At 42.0% G+C, this 25,442-nt stretch overlaps 2 protein-coding genes and 1 long non-coding RNA gene across 3 annotated transcripts in view; 1 reads left to right on the top strand and 2 right to left on the bottom strand.

Annotated features, from left to right (window-relative positions):
* Positions 1-3,731: 3,731 nt before the first annotated feature.
* On the bottom strand, positions 3,732-5,522 carry LOC121087376. The gene is made up of 3 exons (XR_005827587.1): positions 5,439-5,522; positions 4,825-4,927; positions 3,732-4,117 (listed from the first exon to the last, which is right to left on the bottom strand). It is a non-coding gene; the product is annotated as an uncharacterized LOC121087376 (long non-coding RNA).
* A 3,930-nt stretch (positions 5,523-9,452) lies between these two features.
* On the top strand, positions 9,453-14,963 carry LOC121087373 (histone-lysine N-methyltransferase SETMAR). Its single transcript, XM_040592313.1, has 2 exons — positions 9,453-9,585; positions 11,167-14,963. Exons 1-2 carry the CDS (start codon positions 9,508-9,510, stop codon positions 11,959-11,961), a joined length of 873 nt encoding a protein of 290 aa, XP_040448247.1. The 5' UTR covers positions 9,453-9,507; the 3' UTR covers positions 11,962-14,963.
* SUMF1 (sulfatase modifying factor 1) overlaps positions 14,748-25,442 on the bottom strand; it is a 39,075-nt gene continuing 28,380 nt past the window's right edge. Inside the window, 2 exon segments of the mRNA XM_040592312.1 lie at positions 14,748-16,895; positions 19,312-19,371. Coding sequence (XP_040448246.1) covers positions 16,785-16,895; positions 19,312-19,371 — 171 coding nt within the window. The 3' untranslated portion in view covers positions 14,748-16,784.

Below are 25,442 nucleotides of genomic sequence, written 5' to 3'. Positions count from 1 at the left end.
CTGTTGTCATACCAACAAGGAAAAATTATGGATTTCATTTAAACCAGAGTATGGTTATGGAACAGCAAGATAAGATAAGGGACTTCTTTATTCTCTTACGACACATCTTTCTCAACAATGCAAATACAAAAAAAATGCAAAACACAATCTTTTTGAAAGCATAAATAGTACAGAATCATGGGTTGATAACTTTGTAATATATTAAGCAAATATTGCTTGGGGAAAAAAGAAAAAATACGACCCATTTTTATTACTGTCAAATCATTTAATAAAGGAAAGGCTGTAGACCAAGATGCTACGTGTGACAAGAACTGGAAGGACTTGTTCCGCAATCCATCATGCCTGACCCAACATTCGCTGAAGATAAAAATGATTATTCCTGACTCAATCTTCTACTTTACTCTCCAAGCACCATAGTTTTCCATCAGCCTTAGCTCATGTGCATTTTCAGATGACTTGCATTCCAACAATTTTTGGGAGAGATTAACCAGCAAGATGAAACCAGATTAACACTACAGTCTCAGAGTGCACCGAGTTCATTTCACATTCAGTGCAACAGCCTTTGCATGCTCATCTTTTACAGCCTGGGAGATCCCTACAGTGTTTGCCAAGATGGAACTGTACATTTCCCTCTACACCTACATCGATTTCGGGCTCACACTGACTGGAAATACAGCTGATGCACAGCACGTATGCCTGAAGACACCTTTAATCAGTACAATATACAACAGAGTTGACAGTAAAACACTGAAAAGAACCACTCCAACAAGAGTATTCACACACACCAGGCCGCACTAGCAATAAGAAATCAAGAGCAAGAACCTAATAATTTATTTTAAAAATGAAGCCAAAAAAAGTGTCACAAGGGTTTCCAGAAATGACAGTGATTCTGAGGGAAGGGAGAAGAAGGGAAAGCAAGCATACAATCTCATCCACCATCTGGATCTTTACTCAATAGCCTGAAGCAGACCTGGAAAAAAACAAAGCCATCTAGATGCTCAATTCTGAGAAGATTGCTTCAATCAATATAGTCCTTTGGAACAAATTATGCTAGGATTTTAGGCAAAGATGAAAACACTGTCTTAAATGTCTATATAGACACACCAAGGACGTGTTCATATACAAAGGTAGGTACCCACCAGAACACCGAGGTACACACTTGGTATGTGTTCCTACCCTAAATAATGGCATTTCTGTTACGTCCAGCAGCACCACTCATGTATCCCAGCCCATGGCTGCGAAATGTCAAGCAACCCCAGCTCCTGACTTTCAGTCCACAACAAATCCCCATTATCCAAAGGGACTCCCTGCACCAGGGAACAGTAGTACAGTGGAACATGCTTTTCCAGAAACTCTCAATTATGTAAAGAAACATTTCTAAGTTAAATGGGGGTGGAAAACAAAACCTGATCCCATGGAAACTATACTATTTTTCTTAGCTTAAGAGAAATACCTAAACCAAAGTAATCCTTGAGGACACAATCTCCCAAATGACTGCCAAATGAGAAGGATAAATAAAAAAGCCAAAGCGCCTATTTTCAGAACTCCTAGAAGAGCTATTTTTTCATACTGACAGTTAATTATTTTCACTTTTCTTAAAGGTTCATCCAAAAATTATACAAGCACAAGAGTTCAACTACCAAAGTGCAATTCCAACAACAGTTTTCAAAACACATACATTAAATGTTTCACAAAATACATGTGAAATTACATGAGCATGAAATCAACCATATTGTAAACAATCTGACTTTTAAATAAAAGCAGCTCTATAAAATACTCATACACAAATTAACTAACCCTAAGTATGTTATGTTTGAGTACTACATCTGTGATAATTTACAAACATACTGGTTAATAACAATGTTATGACCTTCAACAAAATGTTAAGCAGAGAAAAAAGCAATCACGGGTTTGGCAGAATAGCATGAAAATAAGACTCCCAAAGTCCCACAGAAGTAGTTTCCAAATAAAGTCCTAGTACTTCACCAAAACCTTTTTTAAATTTCATTAAATACTTTCGGAAGTGCTCATTATTTATTAAATACAGATTAAAGTTATATAAATGGTAAACAATACTCTAATTTTGTATTTATAACTACAAATTCAAGAAGTACACGCCTGTGATCAGGAGGACCAAAATGCTTTCCTACCCATATATCTCAGGAAAACAGTATTTTGGAAAACATATTTGACTGTTGTTCAGGGTCATCTTTAAGTATGTGAACCTCTGCTTCTCCAGCCTTAGTTAGATGCTTTCCCTTCTCTGGTAAATACTGAGGAAGACTGAGGAGACAGCACATGGCAATCCTTCAGAAGTCTCTAGCCTTACCATAGGACTAAAAAAAGACATCTTCTTTCAGTCTCCCAAGTGAAATTCTCCATTGAAATTTTAGGCAACAGTTAGACAGTCATCTTCTATGACCTAATTATCTTAAGCAGGGATGAGAAAGAAGCTGTGTCTCAAAGAAAAACAAGATTGGGTCTGGGGAATCCCCATAATAATAAGGGAAACAAAAGAAACTTGAAGATCCCAGCACTGTGAACCTTTCCTCACAGTGTGTAGTATGAACCTCTGCAATGACCAGCCACACCTCCAAGCACAAAAAGTCAGTATAGCTTTCTATACATAAACATGCAATGTAAAGGCTAAGAAAACATGTATCCCCAAAATAAACTTCAGATAGCCCTCAAAACCCAGCTATACAAAGCTACCAGTAACTCTGAGCAGCAGCAAGCCCTACCCTGGCACCAGATGTGTACCTTGATAACCACAAGCACATCAGTCACAACCACCTTCGCGACGCACCACACCAGTGAGCTTCCTGCAAGCTCCCCACAGTGACAAGGTGCCATTGTCACTGTCAGCTGTAAGAAGAAACTGAAGCTTCACCTCAGTCTGGCTTCAGCTATGTGTTCCACAACACGTGGGGGTCACAGACATACATGATCATGACACACCCACCTGAATGACCAGGAATTCACGCAGCAAGTGCTAACAGTAACTCAGACTAACCACTGCAGTCAAATCTATCTGGCACTGAAGACACCAGACACAGCCTAATAAAAATGGAAAAGCTACACTAACCATAAACTAAATCCTTCTGTATAGGCAAGGGTCAAATGAACTGCACAACCACCGTTTTGGTGAAAGGCAGCCATCAGATCTACGCAGATACTACTCTCTCAGCCTCATTTACTCATTTCCTGCAAGCACTAGAACATGCTTTGTATCTGGCAAACTGCTGAAAAGCAGCAGCATGTTAAGTGAACCTACGGAACAAATTTTGCAGCAGAAGTTTGCCAAGCACACTGTAATACTAATACATCAATTTGAAACACTGGCTTCAATCCCTTGAAACCACCCATTACATATGTAGTCCATAGAAGACCCAAGTGGTGTGCAAATACATTTTCCCTACCTACACAGGGCTTGCCAGAGGTCACTGATGTCAAATGAAGTTCTCTCATACAAAGCAGCTGAGGAGCACCAAAGAAATTTGATGTGCACTTCAAAGGGAAGAAATTCCTACAGTCCGCGAGGCACTTCTATTTCCAACTTAGTAATGAGTTTCTTTTGAAGTAATATTGTTACACAGAAATCTATTTAATTGGAATGCTGCTATATATTTTCTAATAGCAGAAGTAGAATACTACAGTCAGGACAGATTGCCTGCAAAACATTATTACAATTTTAGTCAGTAGATGGGTGGTCCATCTAGTCTTTCCAAGTGGCTCACCCACTGCTGTCAGGCCAAAATACTTTATAGATGTGAATTTATTTAACTGAAATACATTGTGAGACTAACATTCACTGAAATACATTGCTACTAATCAGGAAACAATTTGCATGACGAGATTTGAATTGTTCCCATTGTTCCAAACTTGTTTTGCTTACATCTAAGGATGTGACAAAATGTTATGTAACCTTCTTACTCATATGAAAGTCAAGACTTTGGGAGTGTTTGTGTATTGGCAAGATTTATGGTTCATATTACTTAGTCAATGCTACAAGAGCAGCATAGGAGGAGAGATGAAATGCAGAGTCATGTGACAACCAAGAACAATAGCTCAACCACTGGTTAACTCATTTCATGTGTTTCTGCGTCAGTTTTCTTATCTGTAAAAGAAAGGAAACAAAGTTCATCTGTCTCTGCAAAGCACTTTGAGATATTTCGATAAACCATGTTATTCAAACACAGCATTTTCCAAGGTCAGTCTTCTCTGCAGAACTAGGGCATACTTCAACTTCTACTTCTTTGGATTTACAAACATGATTAACAGATATTTCATTCCAGCATCCACTTACTTATGGAAGATTTAGCCAGCTCATTAGCACACAGCAGGAGACAGTTCCACCAGGCAGGAGCCCCAGGCACAAGAATGACCCTCAGAAGTCCTGCTTCCAAACCTAGTGAGGGCCAGGTGTGACTCACAGATAATGAGCTCGGCCTTGCAAAAAGCAGGCAGCATGCCAACCAAACTCCACTGCACAACACCACAGCAGACCTGCTGCAAAGACTGCAGCCTCTCACCATTTCACATTCTCAGCCCATAAAGTACTTCAATGTACTTCACGAGCGATAAAGCATAAATGAAATGAGCTGTAAATAGACAAAACCTTGTTTCCTAGCTAAGCAATTAGTGGACACTATTAAAGTATTTATTATTTTTTTTAAAAGACAGTAAGAGTAATCCAGTGTATGGAGGTGAGTCATACCTGTGGTCAGCCAGATGTTTATGAATAGTACTGAATACAAGTAGCATACCTTAAAATAACCGTGGACTGATCTGAGAATAGGTCAAAAGTAGGAAATAGAAAAATACCTATGTTTTCACTCCCCATCTTCAAATGGCAGACTACTGTGCAGAGAACAGGGGGGCAGGCAGGGGAGCTGCATTCATCATCTATATGTCATAGGCATCCACACTGACAAAAAATAACAAACAAAAAATTTTTTACACCTGGTCTTCTCACAGTTCTCCAAGCACTTAAGAGCAGATGCTGGTATGCAATATCAGATAGCTCATGTCTATATACCCTGCCTAAATACATTGTAGAGCATTTATTTTCAACTGTTTTACTACTAATAAACAATAAACTACAAACATCATAATAAATCCATGTATCTTTCTGCACTTCCAACACTTTTTAAAATCTGGTTGTTTGTCACCAGTGTTCCAGCCATGAACACACACAAAACAAAACCCTAACAGGATACGTATATTTCACCTCATCTGCCTAGCCAAGACCACACGGGGAAAAACCCTAACACCGTAGTGTCTAGACGCTAGTCTTCGAACCTGAATAAGCCTTAGAACATTGTCACTCTACTCCACTTAATAGAATATTGATTTTTTATACTTCACTCTCTGCAAATCAATATTCTAATAGACACACAATAGACTGGCAGAAGAATAGCGAGTACGTGCCCACTAACCTTATGGGGATGATTATCCAGCAATGAAGGTCAAATCAAAGGAAAATTTAAACCTGACATGAGAACAGCAGCACAAACAGTCTGTAAGCAAGGGAATTAAAAAAAAATAAAATATAAAAATATCTAAGATTAACCAGAAGGAAGAAGACACAACCTAAAGAGAGCATGGATAAAGCAGCTAACAAACTCTCAGACTGGCAGCTAACAAACTCTCTGCACTCAATGCCATGATTTAAGAAGCACTTCAGGTTTCCCGTAGGAAACATCTCCAATATATTGCCTGGGAGACATACTTCCTTTTAAAGGAAAATAGCAAGTTTAAATATCTGAGAACTATCCCAGCAGCCCATTCAGAACAAAGTCAGATAGAAACTATGTGCAATGTAAAATAAAATACTTAAAAGGAATACCCAGTTCTTCCAGAGATCAGTTCCGTAGGGAGCTAGTAAGCTGAAGAGAGCCTTCAAACACGCTCTTAGCAAAAAGCCTTCTTTTGATCGCATCTTTCTGGTGCAGGCAGCAAACAACTTTGTTGTTTGTCGCTGTGAAATTAGGACTCAAAGCAGCCACCTTGCATGGCCTTAGTAACTTGCCAGTGTAACTTAAGGCAAGCTCGAGACAGAAAATACTCCAACAGTCCAGACCAGTACAAGAGTGTTCCTGGGGCTGAGTATCCCCATACAGCAGTGCCCGGTGGGGAACTGATGGAGCAGCAATCCCACGGAGAACTACCCCAGGGCTTACAGTGGAAGCCAAGCTGCAAGTAAGCCCAAAGTGCACTCTCTTTGTAAGTTACGCAAACCTCGAGCCAGGCTACATGAGGAGGAACACAGATCCAGGGAAGCTACTAATGCTCTCTGTTTGGCACGATGAGGTAGCAAGGCAAGCTGTGGCCAGTTGTAGGCCCTCCAGCTCAAAAGATATGTAGAAAAATTGGAGATGACCCAGCAAAGGGCTACCAAGATGGTCAGAAGACTAACCATATGACCAGTAAGAAAAGCTTGAGGGAGATAATTCTTGCTTGTTTCTGCAAGGAGGACACTATGAGATAATCTAAAAGAATGCTATGAGGAGTAGTTACAAAGATAGCAGAGTAAAACTCCTCTCAGTAGTGATAAATAAGGCATAAAGGCAAAAAACTGAAGCTAGGGAAGTTCAGGTTTGACATTCTGAAAAAACTCTCACTGGGAGGCTGGTACAGCCCAGAAACTGGTACCCAGAGAGGATGTGAAATCTCAGGCCTTGAGAGTTTTCCAGAAGTCAGCTCATGAAAGCCACAGATGGCCTGATCAAGTATTGGCAACACTCCCAGTTGAAGAAAGGGTTGCACCAGATAACCAGAATTCCCTCCCAACCAACAGTACTGATGATGACACTATGCATACATGAAATCATTGTAATATGTATTAATCACTTGAGATTGCTTAGCTTCCACCACACTGAAATTAGAAAGAAACCTCTTAGAAAAAGCTTCCTTGATTCCAGGGGCTTCTGCCTACTGGAAAAGACATGAAGCTTCATATTTATTTCTTCTAGACTAGGACTGTGCCTAGTTTTCTGAGCACTGCTCCCTTACTTGCAGCCTGGTAAGTCACAGATTCACACACCCCCTTGAGTTTCAACATGAAAATCATCAGCCATGAAAAGTCTGAAGTGACATGAAGACAGCTCTCAAATGAACTCACAGTTCCAGGCCCAGTTAACCTACCAAATTCCAATTATCAGATGGATATTATGAAATCTGAGAAACTGCAGAGAACAGTCACAAATTATTAATGAGCAGAAAACATTACCTACATAGGGAGAAAAACCAACAGCTAAATGCGTGCAACGCATCAAAGAGAAGTTATTCATGTAGTCTCATCCTAGAGAGAGCATCGTGTGCTGCAAAAGAAATTCACAGCTGCACCAGGTGTCTTGGTTCAGCATCACAAAGTTCACATACAGTTCACTCTTTCAGCTCCATTTTAAGCTTGCTTTCAACAAAAATTTTACATAACAAATAAAAGTGAGCTTTCATCAATTTTTCACCCAACCTGGGCATTTCAACAGTTCAACCCATTCACAGTTCAATACAATAGAAGCACTGGGTGGGAGAAGGAGGAGGAGGAAAACAGTGGATTTTCCATGACCTTTTGCAGATTTCCAAAACCCCATCTCCTGTAAATGTAAGCAATCTGTTTCTTTTACTACAGAGTAATGACTCATTACTTCTGTCATTTAAAAATGGAGAAGAATTCCATCTGGCACTAAGGATTAGCAGCCAAATTATGTGTGTCTTGATCTAAAGGTCAATTTGGTAATAACATAGTGCCCTAAACTACAAAACCTAAGTGTATTTTAATACCTGCAATCACTCAAAGTTCCAGCATCTATCTCATAAAACTGATCTACCACTTTCTCCACAATGACAAATGCTCACAGGATGAAAGCATCAACCCCAAGAAGGCAGGGCTTACAGGCATCTGCGGGAAACAGCTGTACGGCTGCCTGGGTGGACAAACTGAGACTAGTAGGCTGTATGTAAAGCTTTCCACCATTTTCATTACATTCAGCTATGAAGCGCTGGCACTACCGGTACATTTCCTTTACATTCACAGCAGCATACACTGATCCAAGGTTTAAACTGACCAAAGCCTTCCCCAAAATTATACCGGCCAGATACTAGGACGCACTGATCTCCACAAGTTCATCTTCTATATCTTCCCTTCTCTTACAGGCTAAGTGCAATCCTGAACAACCCCGTTCATTCTCTTCCTGTCAGTTCTGCTAGCCCCATTAACTACCCAACACACAAACACAGACTTCACCATCCAGTCTCACCTGCACCTCTCCTGGCGCTGCTCAGCTCCTCTTCCAGGCAGGAGGAAGGAGACACAGCAGGTGAAGGCTCTTCCCATTGCCTGGATATTGCAGAAAGAAGAATCGGAATTGAGTCACATAAGTAACCACCGCAGAGAAAGCGGCACACAACTAACACCCTGTTGGAGGGGCACAGAGCATGCTCCAGGAATTTCTGCCTCTTAAGTCTGAGGAGCCAATTTCTGGATGTGATAATTGATTTTAAAAAGAAAGCACCTGGATCCCACAAAGGGGAAAAAAAGGTGAAAACATAGTAAGAGTTTCCTCAGCCTTCAGCTCCAAAACAACTGACCCAAGGAGCAAACCACCAGCACCTGAAGAACACAAGTCCGGCTCGTCTTCCCCAGTCACAGCTCAGCCTGCGGTGCAGACAAAGGATGTGACACCGACTGTGGCTGCTCGGCACCGTGCTGCACAGAAACCACTGTCACGAGCGCTTTAGGAGAACAGACATAGCACTGGCACCTCCCAGATCCATCCAGAGCCTGGTTCCATGGGTCTGTACTCCCCTTCATCCAGAAAGCTAATAACACGTCCTGACAAAGGGGCTGAGGGGCTGACCAGGGCCCTACCTCTGGGCACAAACCCGAGGGACCCTCGCGCAGCCCTGGCAGGGGGGCCACTGCCTGCGGCCCCGCTCCAGCTGGCAGCATTTCTAGGCCTCATGAGATCAGAACGTGCAAGTTCCCACCAGCATTAAAAAATACACTAACTTAAACGAAAAAAACCATACAAGTCTAATTAAAAGTGTAAATGAGCCAGGAAGAATTAAAAAAACCCCAACACCTAGCCAGCCAAAAATCCCCCTAAAACTCAAACACCTTCTAAACAGGCAAAGATTTACAGCACCATGAAGAATAACTGTGTAGCATTTAATTAACTTGTGAAATCACTCTTGTTGTTTTGAGCACTTCCACACCCACCGCACGGGGCTGCGGCGGGGCCCAGCGGCGGGAGCCCCCCGGCTGCAGGCACAGGGCCCGCCGGGCCGCGGGCAGCCCCACAGCGAGGCCGTACGGCAGCACGGAGCCCCCGGGGCGCGCAGCCCCGCCGCGCCTCGCCCGGCCCAGCGGCGCCACAAGATGGCGGCTCCCCCGGCGCCGGGCAGCGCCCGGTCCCGCGCTCCGCCGCGGAGCAGCCAGGGCGCCTGCGCACCGCAGCGCGAGCGGCTGCGCGGAGGGCGCGGGGGCAGCGGGCGGGCGCGCGCATGGCGGACCTCAGCGGCGGGCGGGAGGTCCTGGCTGTGGCCGTGGCGCCGCCCGGGGAGGCCCCGCCGGCTTTTCAGGTAGGGGCGGGGGCCGGCCGGGGCGGGGGGCGGGTAAGCGGCGGGTAGCGCGGCCCGGGCGCCTGAGGAAGCCGTTGCCCGGCGCGTCCCTCGGGGGCTCAGCAGGCGGCCAGCCCCGCCGCGCCGGGGTCCTGCCGTGCGCGCCCCTCGCACACATACGGGCCGGTTTGCCCCCGGTACGGCGCGTTTGGGGTATTTTAGCGGCGCGGTGAAGCCGCCGCCCCTGAGGAACAGCGCGACCCCTGCGGGCCCGCCCCGACAGCTGTAACCGAGGGACACGGGGCGGCTGTAGGTGCTGCCCAGCGCCCGGCACGGCCCGGCTGCCGCCCGTGTGCCTCGGGCCGGTGTCACGGCCCGGCTGCCGCCCGTGTGCCTCGGGTCAGCGCCGGACGCCTCACGCCGAGGGGTGTGCTTGCCTTAGTGTCTTTGGAAAACAGCTCGGAAACGCTTCCAGTAAGCCGGGGGTTGGGGGGAGGGAATGGGAATAAAAGATGCAATCCGAATAAACCCTCATCTTCCTAAACTGCATGGGGTGCTGCTGTCTTACAGAAATAGGAAAGCTTGTAGTCAGTGAGCGGGGAACAGATAAGGGGCTGTTGGGTTTGGGTAAAGCCAAGCAACTGCGGAAGGTGACATTCACGAGAACAGAAGCCGCTGAATGAACCGGTGTGTTTCACAGCACCCGAAGCTACCAGGCATAAGCTACTGTAAAATGTAACGTTTACTAATACCGCACACTCCAGGCTTCTAAGTAAAGCTTTGCAAGCCGAATGCTGAGAAGGAAGTTGAAATATACAGGTAGCTGTCTTTATGTTTTGATTTTCAAATGTAGCAGTTTCTCTCCCCTTTTATTTTGGAGCAGTCCGTGGTTCTATAACCATTAACCTGCTGGGGGCATCGTTTCATTTTGAGAGCCTGATTGTCAGCTGGGGTTGCTTGAAGTGCACCACATCTGTTCCCACCGACAGAATTTAGGGTGAAGCAAATACCAGCTCACGTTGTACCCCGACAGCAGAACAGTTAGCTTTTGGTGAACGTGTAGAGATGTGCCAATGCATCGCCGACATCACCTTCTAACAGAATTGGCAGGAGCAAGTTTGAATGCAACATTTTGAAAAGATAAATTTCAAGTATCTTCCTTTTTAACAAAAGCAGGCATTTGAAAGTCTGTGACTTATAATAGCTAAGTAGCTTATTGAGGATGTTGAAGGGGGAGAGGGAATTAAAGATACCATGCTATTTCTATAAATAAAAATTGTATCTGGTAAACCAGATCAAATTAGCTGATGTGTTTTTCCTGCTAAGATTTTTTTTTTCTGGCTATTAGACTATTGTGAGAAATTCAGTCACTAACAGACTATTGTTTCTTTCTCAATCTATGTGGAATATCAAATTTGCATTCTTTAAAACATTTTAGAAAAGTTAGGCTTGTAGTTAGAAGTTTATAGGTAAATGAAGCGTTCATGGTTTCAGTTCAGTTCAGAGACCAGTCTTTGCCAAACACAAACTTCGTAAAAAGGTGATAGCCTCTGGAAAGAAGCATCGAATGTGACAAGGATTTGACTCTTGTTCTCTTTGCAGTATAGCCCAGACAGCGTGGCTGGAGCAGATGGAGAGATTGACCCCACTGAAATCACCTTTCGAGGATGTTTCTGTCGTACCAGCTCCTGCGTGGTTCATGTGTGCTCGTGTCTTTCCCACGGTGAAAGTTACAACAGTTTGTGCCTCAGGCCTACAGACAAAGAGGAGTACACCAGGCCTGTTTTTGAGTGCAACACTATGTGCCAGTGCAGTGAATCCTGCCAGAACAGGGTTGTTCAGAGGGGTTTGCAATTCAGACTTGAGGTATTCAAGACTGAGAAGAAAGGGTGGGGTCTTCGCACTCTGGAATTCATAGCTAAAGGAAGATTTGTTTGTGAATATGCTGGTGAAGTTTTAGGCTTCAACGAGGCACGTAGAAGAATTCAGGCCCAGACATCAAAGGATTCAAACTATATTATAGTGGTGAGGGAGCACCTCCATAACGGTCAGATAATGGAGACATTTGTTGACCCTACGTACATTGGTAACGTAGGCAGATTCCTGAATCATTCTTGTGAACCAAATTTGTTCATGGTGCCAGTTCGAGTTGACTCAATGGTGCCTAAACTGGCACTTTTTGCAGCTACTGATATTTCTGCTGGACAGGAACTTTCATACGATTATTCTGGAAGATGCCATAATTTACCAATGACTAACAGGGAAGAGAAATCTTTACAGGAAGATAAGAGATTGAGAAAACCTTGCTACTGTGGTTCCCGCATATGTGCTTCCTTCTTACCTTGGGATGGCTCCCTTTTTTCCACACTAGACACTTCTTCAGGGAGTTCTCCATAGCTTTTCAGTCCTCATGCATACCTAACCCATATGATTTTCTCTAGCAGTTAAATTGCAGTTAAATAAAACTCTGTATTCCACCAAGGAAGCAGATGTGGTTTTGAATAACAGCAAAAAGACAAGATTTTGAAAATAACTTCATGCAACATCCTAGAGGCTGTTTTCAAGGTGGATGGTATGAGAGAGTACTGGAGCTTCAAGGTGTTCCAAAATCAGTTACTAAGCCAGGCCTGTTTTTTTTTTCTTGTTTTCTTCTGACAGCATGTTAAAGCAGCTCTCTCAATTTGTACCTCTCAGAAAGAAACAACTTTAACATTTGTACACAGAAAGGACGTGCGATAGCAAGGAGAAACATCACTGAAAATTACACAAGAGGGAGACTCAAGGAATCCTGACATTTGCAAGAAAGGCATTAGGTTTCTTAAATCCCATTTTTTTAAAAAATTACTTGCTGTACAATTTTTTGTTCCACAAAACATTATTTATATAAAAAGCTTGCCCAGAAAAATTTGCTTGAATGCTTTGTCCCCCACTGTTTTCTGTCTCCAGTCACATCTAGCTGCATGTCAAAATCGGGTTTTAAGTGACTAGTTCAATTACATTACCATTTAGCTTTTATATAAACAGCACAGGAATACAGGCTCCGAGAAGTATAATCATCCCATCTTTTTAAATCATGTCTATCTCGAGGCTCATCTAATAAGATCTCTGCAATAACAGCAAGCAGCACATCCATGTTACTTTCCAGCACTATTATTATACACTCAGGAAGCCAATTCAGACTCTGTGGTCTAAAGCAGTATGATGCTGTTATTCTGACTTCTGAAATGGATTGAAGTAGGAAATAGAAACGGACATCTGAACAACAAACAACAAATTTGGCTTTTTGCGTTGTTGAATGGCTAGCAGATATGTGAGCGTTCCTTTCAGCTACTAACCAATTTGGTTTTGCTATTCCTATGCAGCCAGACAGTATTAAGCGAGGCCTGTTCTTTCCCAACAAAGAAAGAAGGTCATTGCATCTTTTCATCGTTCTTACACAGGTCTAACACGTACACTGCTTTGTCTCCTTACACCAGGGATACACACGAGAGCTTGATGGATGGAGCACATTCACACGTTACTTCCTTTCTAGAAAAGATCAAATTAAGGAAGCTTCAATTGGGCTTGTTTTGAATTTCCCCCAGCTTTGATATACAAGACAGATAAACTGCAGTGCTGCTTTTTACAGTTGTGCCACAGCATGCCATCACGGGCACAAACCTCTAGGTTATTTGCTCTGTACAGTTTGATCTTTACCTGTGTTCATAACCTTTGCCATAACATACACACACAAAGTAGCACATCTCGGGGGGATCAGCTGTGCTGCAGGCCATTGGTAACTTTATTTTTAAATAAAAAACAGTTTTGTTTTGAACCTGAAAGATCAATCTGATACTGACAAAGGAGATAAAGAACATTTTGCTGTTATTAATTTGCTGTTTGCTAAACAAAATCTGACTTTGTTTTTACCTATACTTCCTTGGTAAGACTTGGTGTTAGCTTCTCCCTGCTTAATGTATGCCTTCATTCTTCTGTTACAGAAAACTGCTGTTCATATTTACATCTGGCAGTGGTTTTAATTTAGGATGATATTACCATGTGATTTTTCTTAGGGTTAATCATTGTCACTGCTGTCAGTACAGAAAGCTCCCAAAGCATTTCAGCTGCTTGTCAAGAGTACTTTATAAGCTGAGCAGCCATTAAATTCATTCCTTGCCTGATTAAGGGTGCCAGCTTCTACATAAGAGAAGTTCTCCGTATCCTGTAACTCGGGCTGCATGCTGCACTAGACACAGCTTGGGTTGCAAGGTTGCTTGGCCTATTTAGAAGCTTACCTGGTTTTCTTCCCGCAGCGGGCACTCTGACAGCCACCCAGCCACTTTCAGCCCACAGGACTGGAGGGCTGGGAGCAGATGATCCAATGTATTTCCTCTTTCCCTCCTGGAAAAAGTTCCAAGACTAGTTTTATACCATCTGCATTCCTCATTTTCAAGATGACGGCACAGTTTGTTAGCTTCCTGTTATGAATACATACCTGGCATGATTTTGAGTAGTTAAGGAAGTGTAGATTTAAAAAAAAAAACACAACAAAAAACCTCCAAAACACAAAACCCCAAACACCATTAGCGATATCTAGTCCTTGCATCACCAGCCTTAAACCAGAGAACACAGCCATGCCTTCTGTCTCAGTGCAATCCTACCCCACCAGTCCAAGCCAGCTGATGCCATTTCTAGCAAGTAAACCGAGCATCAGTTATCTGATAAGCACAAACCTCCACAGCACAGAACAAGGAGAGAATGATGTACTGTTGAAAACAGCCAGCCACATTAAAGGCCTTGCAAGACTATGAAATGATGCATTGTCATTGCGTTCTAAAGCAGCATGGCCATTAACAGCCTTTTTCCATATAGGATGTACATTATACTTTGCTGTGCCTTAGCCCTACAGCTGCCCGGGCATGTTGTGGACCAAAATCCTACTAAAAGAAAAAAAATGCCCTAGCAAGGAACTGGAAGAGAAAACAGAGCCTTGTTTCTGCCTGCTGAATGTCTGTTCTCTGCTTCCTTCAGGTTTGCTTCAGGCTCAGAGCCCCTGCCTGCCACTGCACAGTTTGTGTGCTCAGAGCTCGAAAGACTGAGCTCCGTGTAATCCTCCCTCCTCTCTGCTCTCAAAGGGCAATAATGGTTATCAGTATTTCAGTATTCATGGAAGCTTGGCAATTTACTTTCCTATTGAAATCTGATCAGATTAATTCAAGAATCTTTAATGAAAGATCTTGTAATTAACACAGCAACCATTATCCAAACAAAAGCAGCATCAATGGGAGACATTCCATCTCTGCAGAAGAGCAGACAGCTTTCCTCCCCATTCCACCCACAGCACAATGAGTATTGACTGACATACCTGATGATGTAGTATCATGAAAGTGTTTGCTTAAATAAAGTTGTAAGAATTTTTCCACGTATGGAATCATGCGTATTTTTTTCAAGGATCTTTTTCCCAGAATAAAACTCCAAAACAATTCTAGGCAAAATCTTTTAGAAAATATATTCCTTCTTGTGGCAGGGCACGCCTTTTAGAAAGACAGAAATTAAAATAGATTCTTTGCTTATTGCTCTTAGTAAGATACATGTAGAGATTTCATGCACAGATTTCAATTAAACATGTAATGCTGGTAAGATAGTCTTTGCTACACAAAATATTGAAGTTTTTATCATGCTTACGTGAGTGCCAAGTGGTACAATCCGGAATAGCTTTTTTCCTGCTTGCTAGAATTACTTTTATGCGCCACTGGAGGCTGGTGTTTGTTGAAGGGCTCCCCAGATATCCTCCACTATCTTCAACATGAAACACTAAGTGGAGAAGCAGCTGGCAAGTGATGGATTTGTATTAGCTCCAGGTTGTATTAACCCCAAACCCAATTTATTACAGAAAGGACCATGCCGAGAGGGACTAGCATCAATGCAAAAGTTTTCATCAATCCCCTGCACGTTGCACTGTTAGATCTCAAAGCACTGCTGAGGGCAGAGCTGAAGGCCCGTTTCACACGTGGGCAGATCAGAGGGCAGTGGCACAGCACTGTGATATGTTTGAGGACAGCCGTTCTGAGTCAGCACTTACTGCGTGGGAGAGTCCTTGTTTAGTCTCCTCTTAGAGCAAGCAATTGCTTGGCACCAAAGCATGACCAGATACCGTGTCCTAGAGCAAGCGACAGCACAAAACACTTTGTGAACAGCCTGAAATACATTCAGACTCCAAAATGAGGTAGCTCTCATTATCTCTGTTTCCCTTCTTCCTTGCTAAAATTCCTCTCCTTTTAAGTGGGATGATTTTTATTTAAGCAGAACAGTTTCAAAACTTAGCTTATTAGACCTTGGGGCTCACAGTTGCATGTGCCATCTTTTCACTGTAATGATCTTCTATTCTAGTGGAATAATTTATTAGCTTCAGTTTCTGGTGATACCATTTTTGCAATTTGCAGGTCCCTAAAATAAGCCTAGATCACGTCTTAAGAAATTCAAAGGAAATTGCCAGCGTTTTTTCCATCAATAAGTCTTCAGCGTAAATACACACTTGAAATTTTATTCAAGTATGTACAACATTTCTAATCACCATCACCCTGAGGATTATCATCCCTCAGTTGCAGAAGGCACTATCTAAAAATGAGCAAGTATCTCACCAGAAAAAGCACATTTCTGGACCTGATTTTCACTGCAACAGGACTGTAATAGAAGGGCTGCACTAACTGCCTGTGTGGTTGGATGGTGTCTGCCAGTCCTCACTCTTAACTCCTTCAGTTTTCTTTTAAAGCTGTCTAGACATTCTGAACTGCTTCAAGTGTCTCCTAAAGCTGTCTAGAAGTTTGTAAAGTTCTTGTTGACTGAATTTGAGTGTAGAAATTAAAACTATACATAAATTATTTAATAAAGATCTTTTCTGAAAGGGCTATTAATTAACCTTTAAAACACAATAGGCATTTCTGCTCAGTTTTGTGCTAGTTAACTCCAGCACATTTGCTAAAACCAACAGAGATCACCAATAAAAAGTTGGGTCAGGATAAAAGTCCAGGCCTGGTCCCTCGAAGAGAAATATGTGAAGGTTCTTCAAGCAACACTGAATAGTGTTGGATTCCTTTTTTTTTTTTTTTTCTTCTCTCCATCAGCAGGAGGTTTAAGCACCAGATTTCTCTGTTCCGTGTCATCGGCAAGTGACACTGCAGGGATCTCCTCTTCCCTAGATGAATTCAGCCCCTCATGTCTCAGTGCAACAGCCCACCTGGTCACTGCAGTTCTGGCAAGGTGTCTGCTGCACAGCGGAACCCCAGATTTGAGGCAGAGCTGTCAGGAGTGTTTTGACTACGTGCTGCACAGCGATACCTGTAGCAGTAAGACTGCAGAGCAAGAGAAGAAAAAGTGAACTTAAGAGCTTGCACTTCCTTAGGCAAGAGTTCATTAGATTAATAGAGCAAAACATTTCAAATACCGTTGACAGATCAGTGAACTGATACAGATGAAAATCACTGCATTAGAAATAAGGGAAATTTCACTCTATGCAGAGACTAGTTGCAGCTGATATTAAAAGTAGTTTGAATGGCAAAGCGTCTGATAACATGAGTGTCAATTACTAATATATCTCTCTGGCAAAAAGCTAAAAATGACCATTCTGCTGCTCCTCAGAGGAAGAGCGAGCATCTCAGTGCCTTGATCCATCTATCAGTATATTAAGGAGTAACTGGAAATAGACAGGTACTGGCACCTGTCAAAAAACATTTCACTGAATGAGATGTGACATGAAGAAAGGAGTAACTGGAGGGAAGCTCTGTCCCGCTATTCCTAGCATTCTAGGGGTATTTATAATCAAGATACAATCTGCGCTGGTGGCTATAAAAACATCTACGTTTACAATTAAGCCACTGAAAATCATTCAATTGCATTTCAGATATTCCTTTTCATCTTTACAGCAGGGTATAGACACTGGTCTACAACAAGTTTTGTACGTTCCTTGGCTGCATGGATTTGGCCATGTCTCGGTGCATGTTAATATACTTACACTACTCGAAAAAGATGAAAAACACGTGCTATTCACAGTGCTACAGACTCTCAGTGATCTGGTGTTAGGAACAGCAGCTTCCACACTGAAGAACTAACTAGTTTAAGCAGCTTGCTACATTAAGTTAGACTGACTGCCTGGAAGCAGTTATCCACCATGGCACGGAAGGACAGTCACACTGGTCATTTCACTATTAAAGCACTGGGGAAGCAGACTGTGCATTCATGTCTCAGCTCCAGTACAACCCATCCAAGTTCTGTCCCATTTTGCTCTTACTTGAAAAGATCTGGCTTGGCCTTTTTGTTCCTATCCTCCTGCTACAGGCTCCTGGCCTCTGACAAGAAACCCACCGCCTTCAGTCAGGCTGGCTCAGCCGTATATAGTCAGGTTCTGAACCAGACTTCTGGAATGGCTGAGTGAAAAAGCAAATTTTTTTTTTCCCTTTTTTTTTTGGGGGGGCAAGTTGTGGGGAGCAGAGAAGAGCAGGGAGAAGAGGGTAGTTTTTCTCCTTGAAACGCAGATCCTTCAGGAGTTTGGGCACAGCTACTAAACAGTTCAATTTGTCCAATCACAAGGACAGTGAGAACTTAAACTGGCGGTGCCATTAGGGGAACAGTCCCGTGAACTAGCCATCCCTGCAGCAGCAGCAGGTCACTGATGTTTATCTCCATGCATTACAACCCTTCCTCACCAGTTCTTTGATACCCACACAGAGCCAGAGAGTGGCTGTCAACAAGAATGGTGCACACTAGTGCTATCTCACACTGCAGAGGTCTACCCTAATCCTCAACAGCACACCACAGGATTTAGAAGCTGAACTATTTTGAAAACCAAAGTAGCTGCTAAGTGTACCTGTAAAAAGGTGCAATTTTATAGCCTTTGTCAGCTCTGAAAGGCAGAAAAGCAACAGCATAGATGGATGAGTCTGCACAGTTTTTAGGCATCTAACAAAGAGCCCTTGTACTAATCTTATTCAGTGAGGTTTTTGTCTTGATTCACAGCCTAGTTTTATCACCTACAAAGATAACTAGGACAAACTAGAATCTTCACAAACCTTTAAAATGGGTCACATTATTCATCACTGAAAAGTCTGTTCCAGTGTTAATTTAATCAAAACCGCTAATTAACATCTGACATTGATTTCACCTAAGAGGAAAATCAGTATAGAAAATGGGATCTCTCTGTAGAAAATTTAATCTAATTATGAGGAAGATTTGCCAGCTGCAGGCTCTGAAAGGGAAGAACAGGATGGTTTTAATGAAAAGAGAGATTTACAATAAGCATTTTTTTCAGCACTGCGTGAACAGTGTTTAAAACATGACCTATGTCATGAACTTTTCAGAAAGAATTTCAAGTATGCGATCATCTAAGCTGAAACATTCACCTCCCAGCAATCTTTCTGCAAACACCTGATACTCTTTCTGGAATGAGAACCATTCTAAAACTAAAAAGCTCATCCATACTTTGTACTCCTCCAAGTACCACTCACGTATTACAAGGAAAACGGTATTAGAAGCATACATCAATTTTAAGTTCTACATCTAAAAAACTCACACTGAGTAAAGCAGCTTGTTTGTTTTAACTCCAAGCTAACAAAAAAGAAGCCCTCAAGAACATCAGGTATTGCCTTTCCTTAAATTGCATGAAACCCCTTAACAAGCATCCAGGCTGTCAGGAAAATCTGTTAGATCATTTTGTTGTCAAGTACTTTCAGAGGAAAGATCAATATGGAGATACCACAGGCCTTTTCACATTACCTTATGGCACATATAGGATCCACCCTTCTTCACCCTGTCGGTCCCAGATGAGGGCCCTTTCTGTAAAGAAGTGCACACCAGTTAGTATTCAAGGAACAACTGCTACTTACAGGGTAAAGGTAAATAGCTGTAGGAATGGAGAGATGGATAAGAAGCAGCCATAAATATTCAGAGCAAACAAAATTGCAGCTGTGTGTGTCTGAACCAGAAAGCCTGAAATAATGCAAAAAACTTGTAGATAGGTGAGAGTAATTGTGCTTCCCCACACTGCTGCAAATATTTAACATTGGAGCTACTGCCCACTGGCCAAGAGTGCCTTGTGCTTTGGTTCTGTAAGGCACCTGATAATACGCTGTAAAAAGCACAGTGGCAGTCATGAGAGAGTACAGATCTTTGAGAAAAGGTTAAGTTTCTGCAGTTTGGGGGTTTTCCTAAAGACAGATTAGGAAATTTTCAAACACTGGCCTGCACAGGCAGTGAAATCTGAGATTCTCATCAGTTCCACTGCTATGAAACACACGGACACCCGTGAGCCTCCAGAAGGGATACAGAGAGCTTCCGCTTTCCCATCACAGCTACAGTGTCTGGGGGGCAGTTGTGATGAGGGCTGTAATGCCCCATGTTTGGTGCTTACTCTCTTTCTACTCCAAAACACGAGTTAGTGACTGTACTGCAAGACATTCTGCATCATCTCCCAGTCACTACGTATTAAATTTGTTATTATGTGGGATCACGGCAGCTAAAAAGGTCTGGAGAAAACACAGCACTTTAGAGCCACAAATTTGTAATTGTCTGTACATTTGCAGTGTAATCTACATTTTTTATTTGAAGTGCTTATGAAATTGGCCCTAGAATTGATTTGATGAGGTTATTTCACTCTTTTTTTCTTAATTCCAACTCCAAAGGATGGCCTAATAGTTTAAGGAGATAGCTGGGCTTCCTTGATAATGCACTCCCTTGCTAGCTTTGATGCATATTTATTACACAAGTGAACATTTCTCCCACTACATTCCTTTGAGCTGTTAAAGTTACACTGTGCTCATCTAATGCTTAGAGACTACTGCCATACTTCACGTTTCCACTGCTGGTACCAGATCCTCTGGTATCAACATGCTCTCTACACGCCACATACATTGAGAAACTACCTTTAGGAATGAGCCACAAGAATATCTGTCTTATAGAAGTGACAAAAGATCAAGAAAAGAAACTGGTTTATTAGTTAACTGGCAAGCCTAGCCTAGAAGTTAGTACTGCCACTAACAATCCTCTCAAAGTTGTAAGAAACCCAATTTGCATGGATTTGTACTTTTGTACATGTTACACTAGCGTGCAATAAAAATATTTTCTTATGTACAAGCCACTGAACCTTTCACTTAACTCGAGGTACAGGCATTAGTTTTTTCACCACTTGGTATAAATCTAGTCTGTATTTCTAGAAAAACTTACTAGAAGAATTTGTGGAATATAGGAAGAAAAGAAGAGCTGTAATGTTCTCCAAATTCCTGCATTTTCTGCTAGACCATTACCAGCATCAGTAAATATAAGTTAGAGAAAAGTTACCAGCCCAGTTTTTAGCAGTTAGGAAAGAATTCATTGTTACCTAGTATGTAAATGATACAAAATAGTACTAAAATAGGTTAAAAACAAACAACTGCTGAAAAAAAAAAAAAATCAGCCAATTATTTTGTCTCCTCCTATCCAACAGCCAGCCACGTATCCTGGAAGTATCTGAAAGGCACTGTGCTTTCGGCAAAAGCTTAAGGACAAGTTCTTGACCAATATAAATGCAGTCAACAAAGAAAAATTTCACTTCCATAGTATCTCTTGAGCCCAGAAATACTTTAAGAAGTAGGCTCCTGAAGAGGGACTTCAGAGGGAATGACACCTCCCCAGCTTCTCTCAGCGACCAGTGATTTGGCCAGTTTGGTTACACCTGGTCATTGCACTGTCCTACCCTTTATCAAGGGGCATAGTTGTCTCTCATCCACCTCCTGCATTTCCAGAAGTGAAGTTCTAGAAGAATCTACACAAGACAAGCATTTGCAACACTGAACATAAATCACAGGGACTGTAAGAGAACCTTGGAAGTTGATGCTGATACCACAGAAGCTACTGACTGCATCCACCAAGTCTGACTGCTTTGCGAGTCTTCGTATCCAAAGGTTACCATATGAGACTTCAGCAGCTTCACATCTATCACAGCAGTTTATGTCAGATACATAAAAAAAGGGTTTGGCCTACTACTGTGTTTAATACCCTACAAAAACTCAAGGAAAACCACACCCAGAAGCAGTGTCCGCTCATTTCCAAGCCTGGGTGCTCCTCCACAGGACAGGCTTACTCCTTTTCCAAGGTCTCTGGAAACTGTCTTCACAAAACTCTCATGTAGATGCATAGATCCCCACTGTAAGATAAGCCACTAACAAGCACAATCAACTCCCGACAGCCTGTTAATCTCATTTTAAGGGAAACCAGGGTTGAGCCAGCCAGAAGAAAACTGCCCTAAAAAAAAGTTACGTGAGAACAAGACAAAACAGAAAACAATGGAGCTGTTGAGCAGGATTTCCCATTAAAAAATGTAATGCAAATACTGAGAAGCAATCTTTGCTATTAGCTCCAAAGTAACTTTTGTAAACTAAGAGGAGGATTAGGAGGTTTATTGTCAAGCTGTAAGACTATTTTATATTTCAACAATTGTAAAGGGATAACATAGACTGAAGCAGCATGTGAACCAAAGAAAATTATGATTGCATAAGCTCTTTTTATTAATTAAAAATATCTTTGAGGCTCAGTTTTTGCATGGTAGAAGGTTATTTGGTAACAAAAAACAAGTCAAATTGACACACACCCCCTCTGAAGTGGGATTACAGCACTGAAACACTTCACCTGAAAAAAATCTGATAGTGTTCTCCAATAATCTATTACACGAGAAAACATTATCCTCTTGAGAGATAATTCTTTAAACATCAAAGGTGAAGAGTTTAATCACAAAACAACTGGCAAAGTTCTCTGAAAAGAAAAAAAACAAACACTAGATGTTAGCTGGAGAACCAATCACTGCCTGTTTGACAACTGTCTATGGGCTACATTTAATTCTCCCGCTGTTGATATTTCTTTGTCTTGCTCTGCAGTTTAGCAAGGGAAAAGATAAAAGGAAATTGGGACAACCAGACTTCACCACAGCTGTATCCAGCTACTTACATATGTACAAAATCAAATGCACAAGTAATTGCATGCAAGAGACCAACTAGATCAATACCTTTCTCAGCTTGTGACTGCACTCAAATTAAATTAAGAGAGTAAAAAAAGAACCACAGATCCTCAAAGGTAGGGCACAGTGAATTCTATTCTCCTTCCTAGTGTTAAAAATGCAGCTTATAAAAACTCAGTCTCATTTGAAGGCTATTGTGAAGTTAAAATTAGAACCTTAACACTGAACATAGCAGGCAGCGATTATGCTTTCATTCAATACATAGCTCAGCTTCTCTATAGAAGGCACCACGTATCACCAAGGTGCCTAGCAAAGCCATGTAAGCTGATCCGAAAGCAACCAAAACCAAGCAAAAAAGACATTCTTATTCCAGACTGATGAGCATCCCCATTTACAATGCTTCATACTTTTGTATCTCAGGTCTGTCTACCCAGGGAGAACATGGTATTGGAATCAAGCTTTTGGTTTGCTTTTGCATCCTGCGTGCATGCCTTAATGCTACAGACTGATGACTTCAAAGTCCCCCACATGACCTGTCAGCATCCCAGGGCTGCATTTGCATTCCTTTCCTTTCCTTCAGGTGCCCTTTACTACAGCTCCCAACAAGCTCACAGCTCAGCCACTGCAGTAAAGCTCAAGGCAACCAGCTGTCCTTCCCCTGTACTGCCTCATGTCTTATTTTTATCTTCCTTTCTCTACCACTGCCTTACCAAAGAAACCTCAAACATGTCACATGCACGAAGAAGCCACATAGGCTAAGGAAATAGTCCAGGAACCTGAACAAACCTGTCTGGGTAGGTAAGTAGAAGGGTGCTGCAGCATGAGCCATCTGTTATCCAAAACAAGGCCCTGTTCCCAGCTCCAAAGAGGTAAAGGAAGAAGCCAAATCCCCACTGACAAGCTGGAATAAGAGATTTCAATTTCTTGAAAGGTATTAAGAGCTAGATGTCCCTTACCAGTGACACCCTACTTCTGATGCTGTACACAAACAGTTCCATACATGCCCTTCTGACCAGAGTCCTCTCCTCTGGGTGGTCTTTCTCCTACCTACATCACTTGATTAAACTTTCTCCTGTTTTACAAAGAACATTAGTAGTCCTTACATCTGCAGATCTAGAAATGCAAACTCATTCCTGTCTGAGCGATGGCTGCTTAGAGAATACTGAAAAAAAACCAACCAAAGCCCAAAAATCTTCACTGTCTTCCACAGAACCACACAGACTTCAGGTATGGTATCCTGAAAAGCCAAGCTCCCCCCAGACAATAGTTTTTCTAAAGTAACATGTTCATTTAATATACTTGGTAAAGTAAGAGTGTACAAACATCTAATTTTGGCCAGATAATGTTACAGCTCAATATCACACATTTCTTATAAGTTAACCAAAAAAAAAAAAAAAAAACCCCAAAAAAACCAAACCGAAAACCTGCAACAGTAGTATCTGCTCTTGCTTGTATCTTCCTTACAGATAAAGGAAACCTGCTTTGCTTGTGCTTACTTGTAATAAAATCTAATCAGAGCATGGAAATTAAAGTCACATTTGATTAAAACAAGCAAGTCTTTGTTCCACCAAAAAATATTGGTTTATGCCATTATCTGGAAAAGTGCACCATTTGGGACTGAAGTGGAAGGACATTTGCTGTCCATATGTAAAGAGCCAGAGCTGTCCAGACTTTGATCCCATGTTTAGAAAACAGAATTTACTGTATACAGGCAAGTTTATTTTGTTGTATAATGTTGTAACAGACATATTATAGCCTGGGTGCATAATTACAAGTGCTTACGCAGTGAATTACCAAAGCTTTAAGTAGGTTCACACCTTAAAAAGTTATTAAAATACATCACAGAAGCTTTTTTTTTAAATGAAAAATGAAGTTGTATTTCTTTCATTACAAATACACACACACTATCTGAAGTTGCATCATCGTTTTATATGCACAGTCAGCTACATGGCCACCCTGTTTTAAGCCAAATCAGTTTTCAAATGGAGAACTGCAGGTCATAAGAAACTATGCATTGTATGAAAAAAAAAAAAGTGAGCCAGAAGTCACCACAATTAAAATGGCCCCATAAAGGGATTGTGGTTCGGTTAATCTCATACACACTTGGCTACTGTCTGCCAAATGATCGTTTACATTTTTCAAACAAAAATAAAGCCCATCAACCCTGGTGCTTCTTAGTCCTGCCCTTCTGCACCAAATAGTAGCTGCAAGATGCACTAGAGAAACAGTTTCTGTGAGTTTGCCTTAAACTGTGTGAAGTTTTTTCCCCCACTCGTGAGGAAAATTGGCCCAGACATACTCACTTCTGACAGCAGCAGTGCTCTGGCTTCTTACCCACAGCCAATACTGAAGGAGTTGGAAGTATCAGTTTTACATTTTCTCCGTGGAGTTCATAATTCCCTACAAACTGAGTAGGACCACCTAAAAAACACTTTACATGTTTAAGCGATTAAGACATGCTGCAAGACTGTATTTGTACTGCCTTATTCAGTGCAACTCTAGCATGCCTTCATGTGCAAGCAAAATATTTCAGAGTAATTCAGAGACAGCCAGCTCCCTGATCTCCTGGCAGGCACTCAAGTAAAGAATCCCTTCAGCAAGGGGCCCCAGAATGCACAGTGTGCGCTGGAGAACAGCCACGGCAGGTACAGCCTGGCACCCTAAATCTAAATGCACAACAAAGTTCTGCATAGAAAGGCTTTTAGTGGTTAGTGAACACAGAATATAGACAAGAGCTATGCTGAGAGGTGAGGGGAAGTTAGAGAAGCAGGCCACAATTGAGACACACTATTCAACTTGAAATACAGAAAATTTATACATTATTTCCATTTCCATATGTAGCTATGGAAAACAGCTATTTTATATTTGGCTTATTCTAATTTCTGTTCTAGATTCCCAATATATGAGATTTCCACCGGAC

This window comes from Falco naumanni, chromosome 4 (assembly GCF_017639655.2).
Source record: "Falco naumanni isolate bFalNau1 chromosome 4, bFalNau1.pat, whole genome shotgun sequence".
Taxonomy (NCBI): Eukaryota; Metazoa; Chordata; class Aves; order Falconiformes; family Falconidae; genus Falco; species Falco naumanni.
Note: the sequence above shows the minus strand (reverse complement) of the source record. Positions and strands in the feature narration are given on the sequence as shown.

Bases quoted from the DNA above. Each gene is read 5' to 3' on its own strand.
- LOC121087373 (XM_040592313.1), top strand. From the start codon at position 9,508: ATGGCGGACCTCAGCGGCGGGCGGGAGGTCCTGGCTGTGGCCGTGGCG. The intron at 9,586-11,166 runs GTAGGGGCGGGG...TTCTCTTTGCAG, and splicing joins AGGCCCCGCCGGCTTTTCAG to TATAGCCCAGACAGCGTGGC.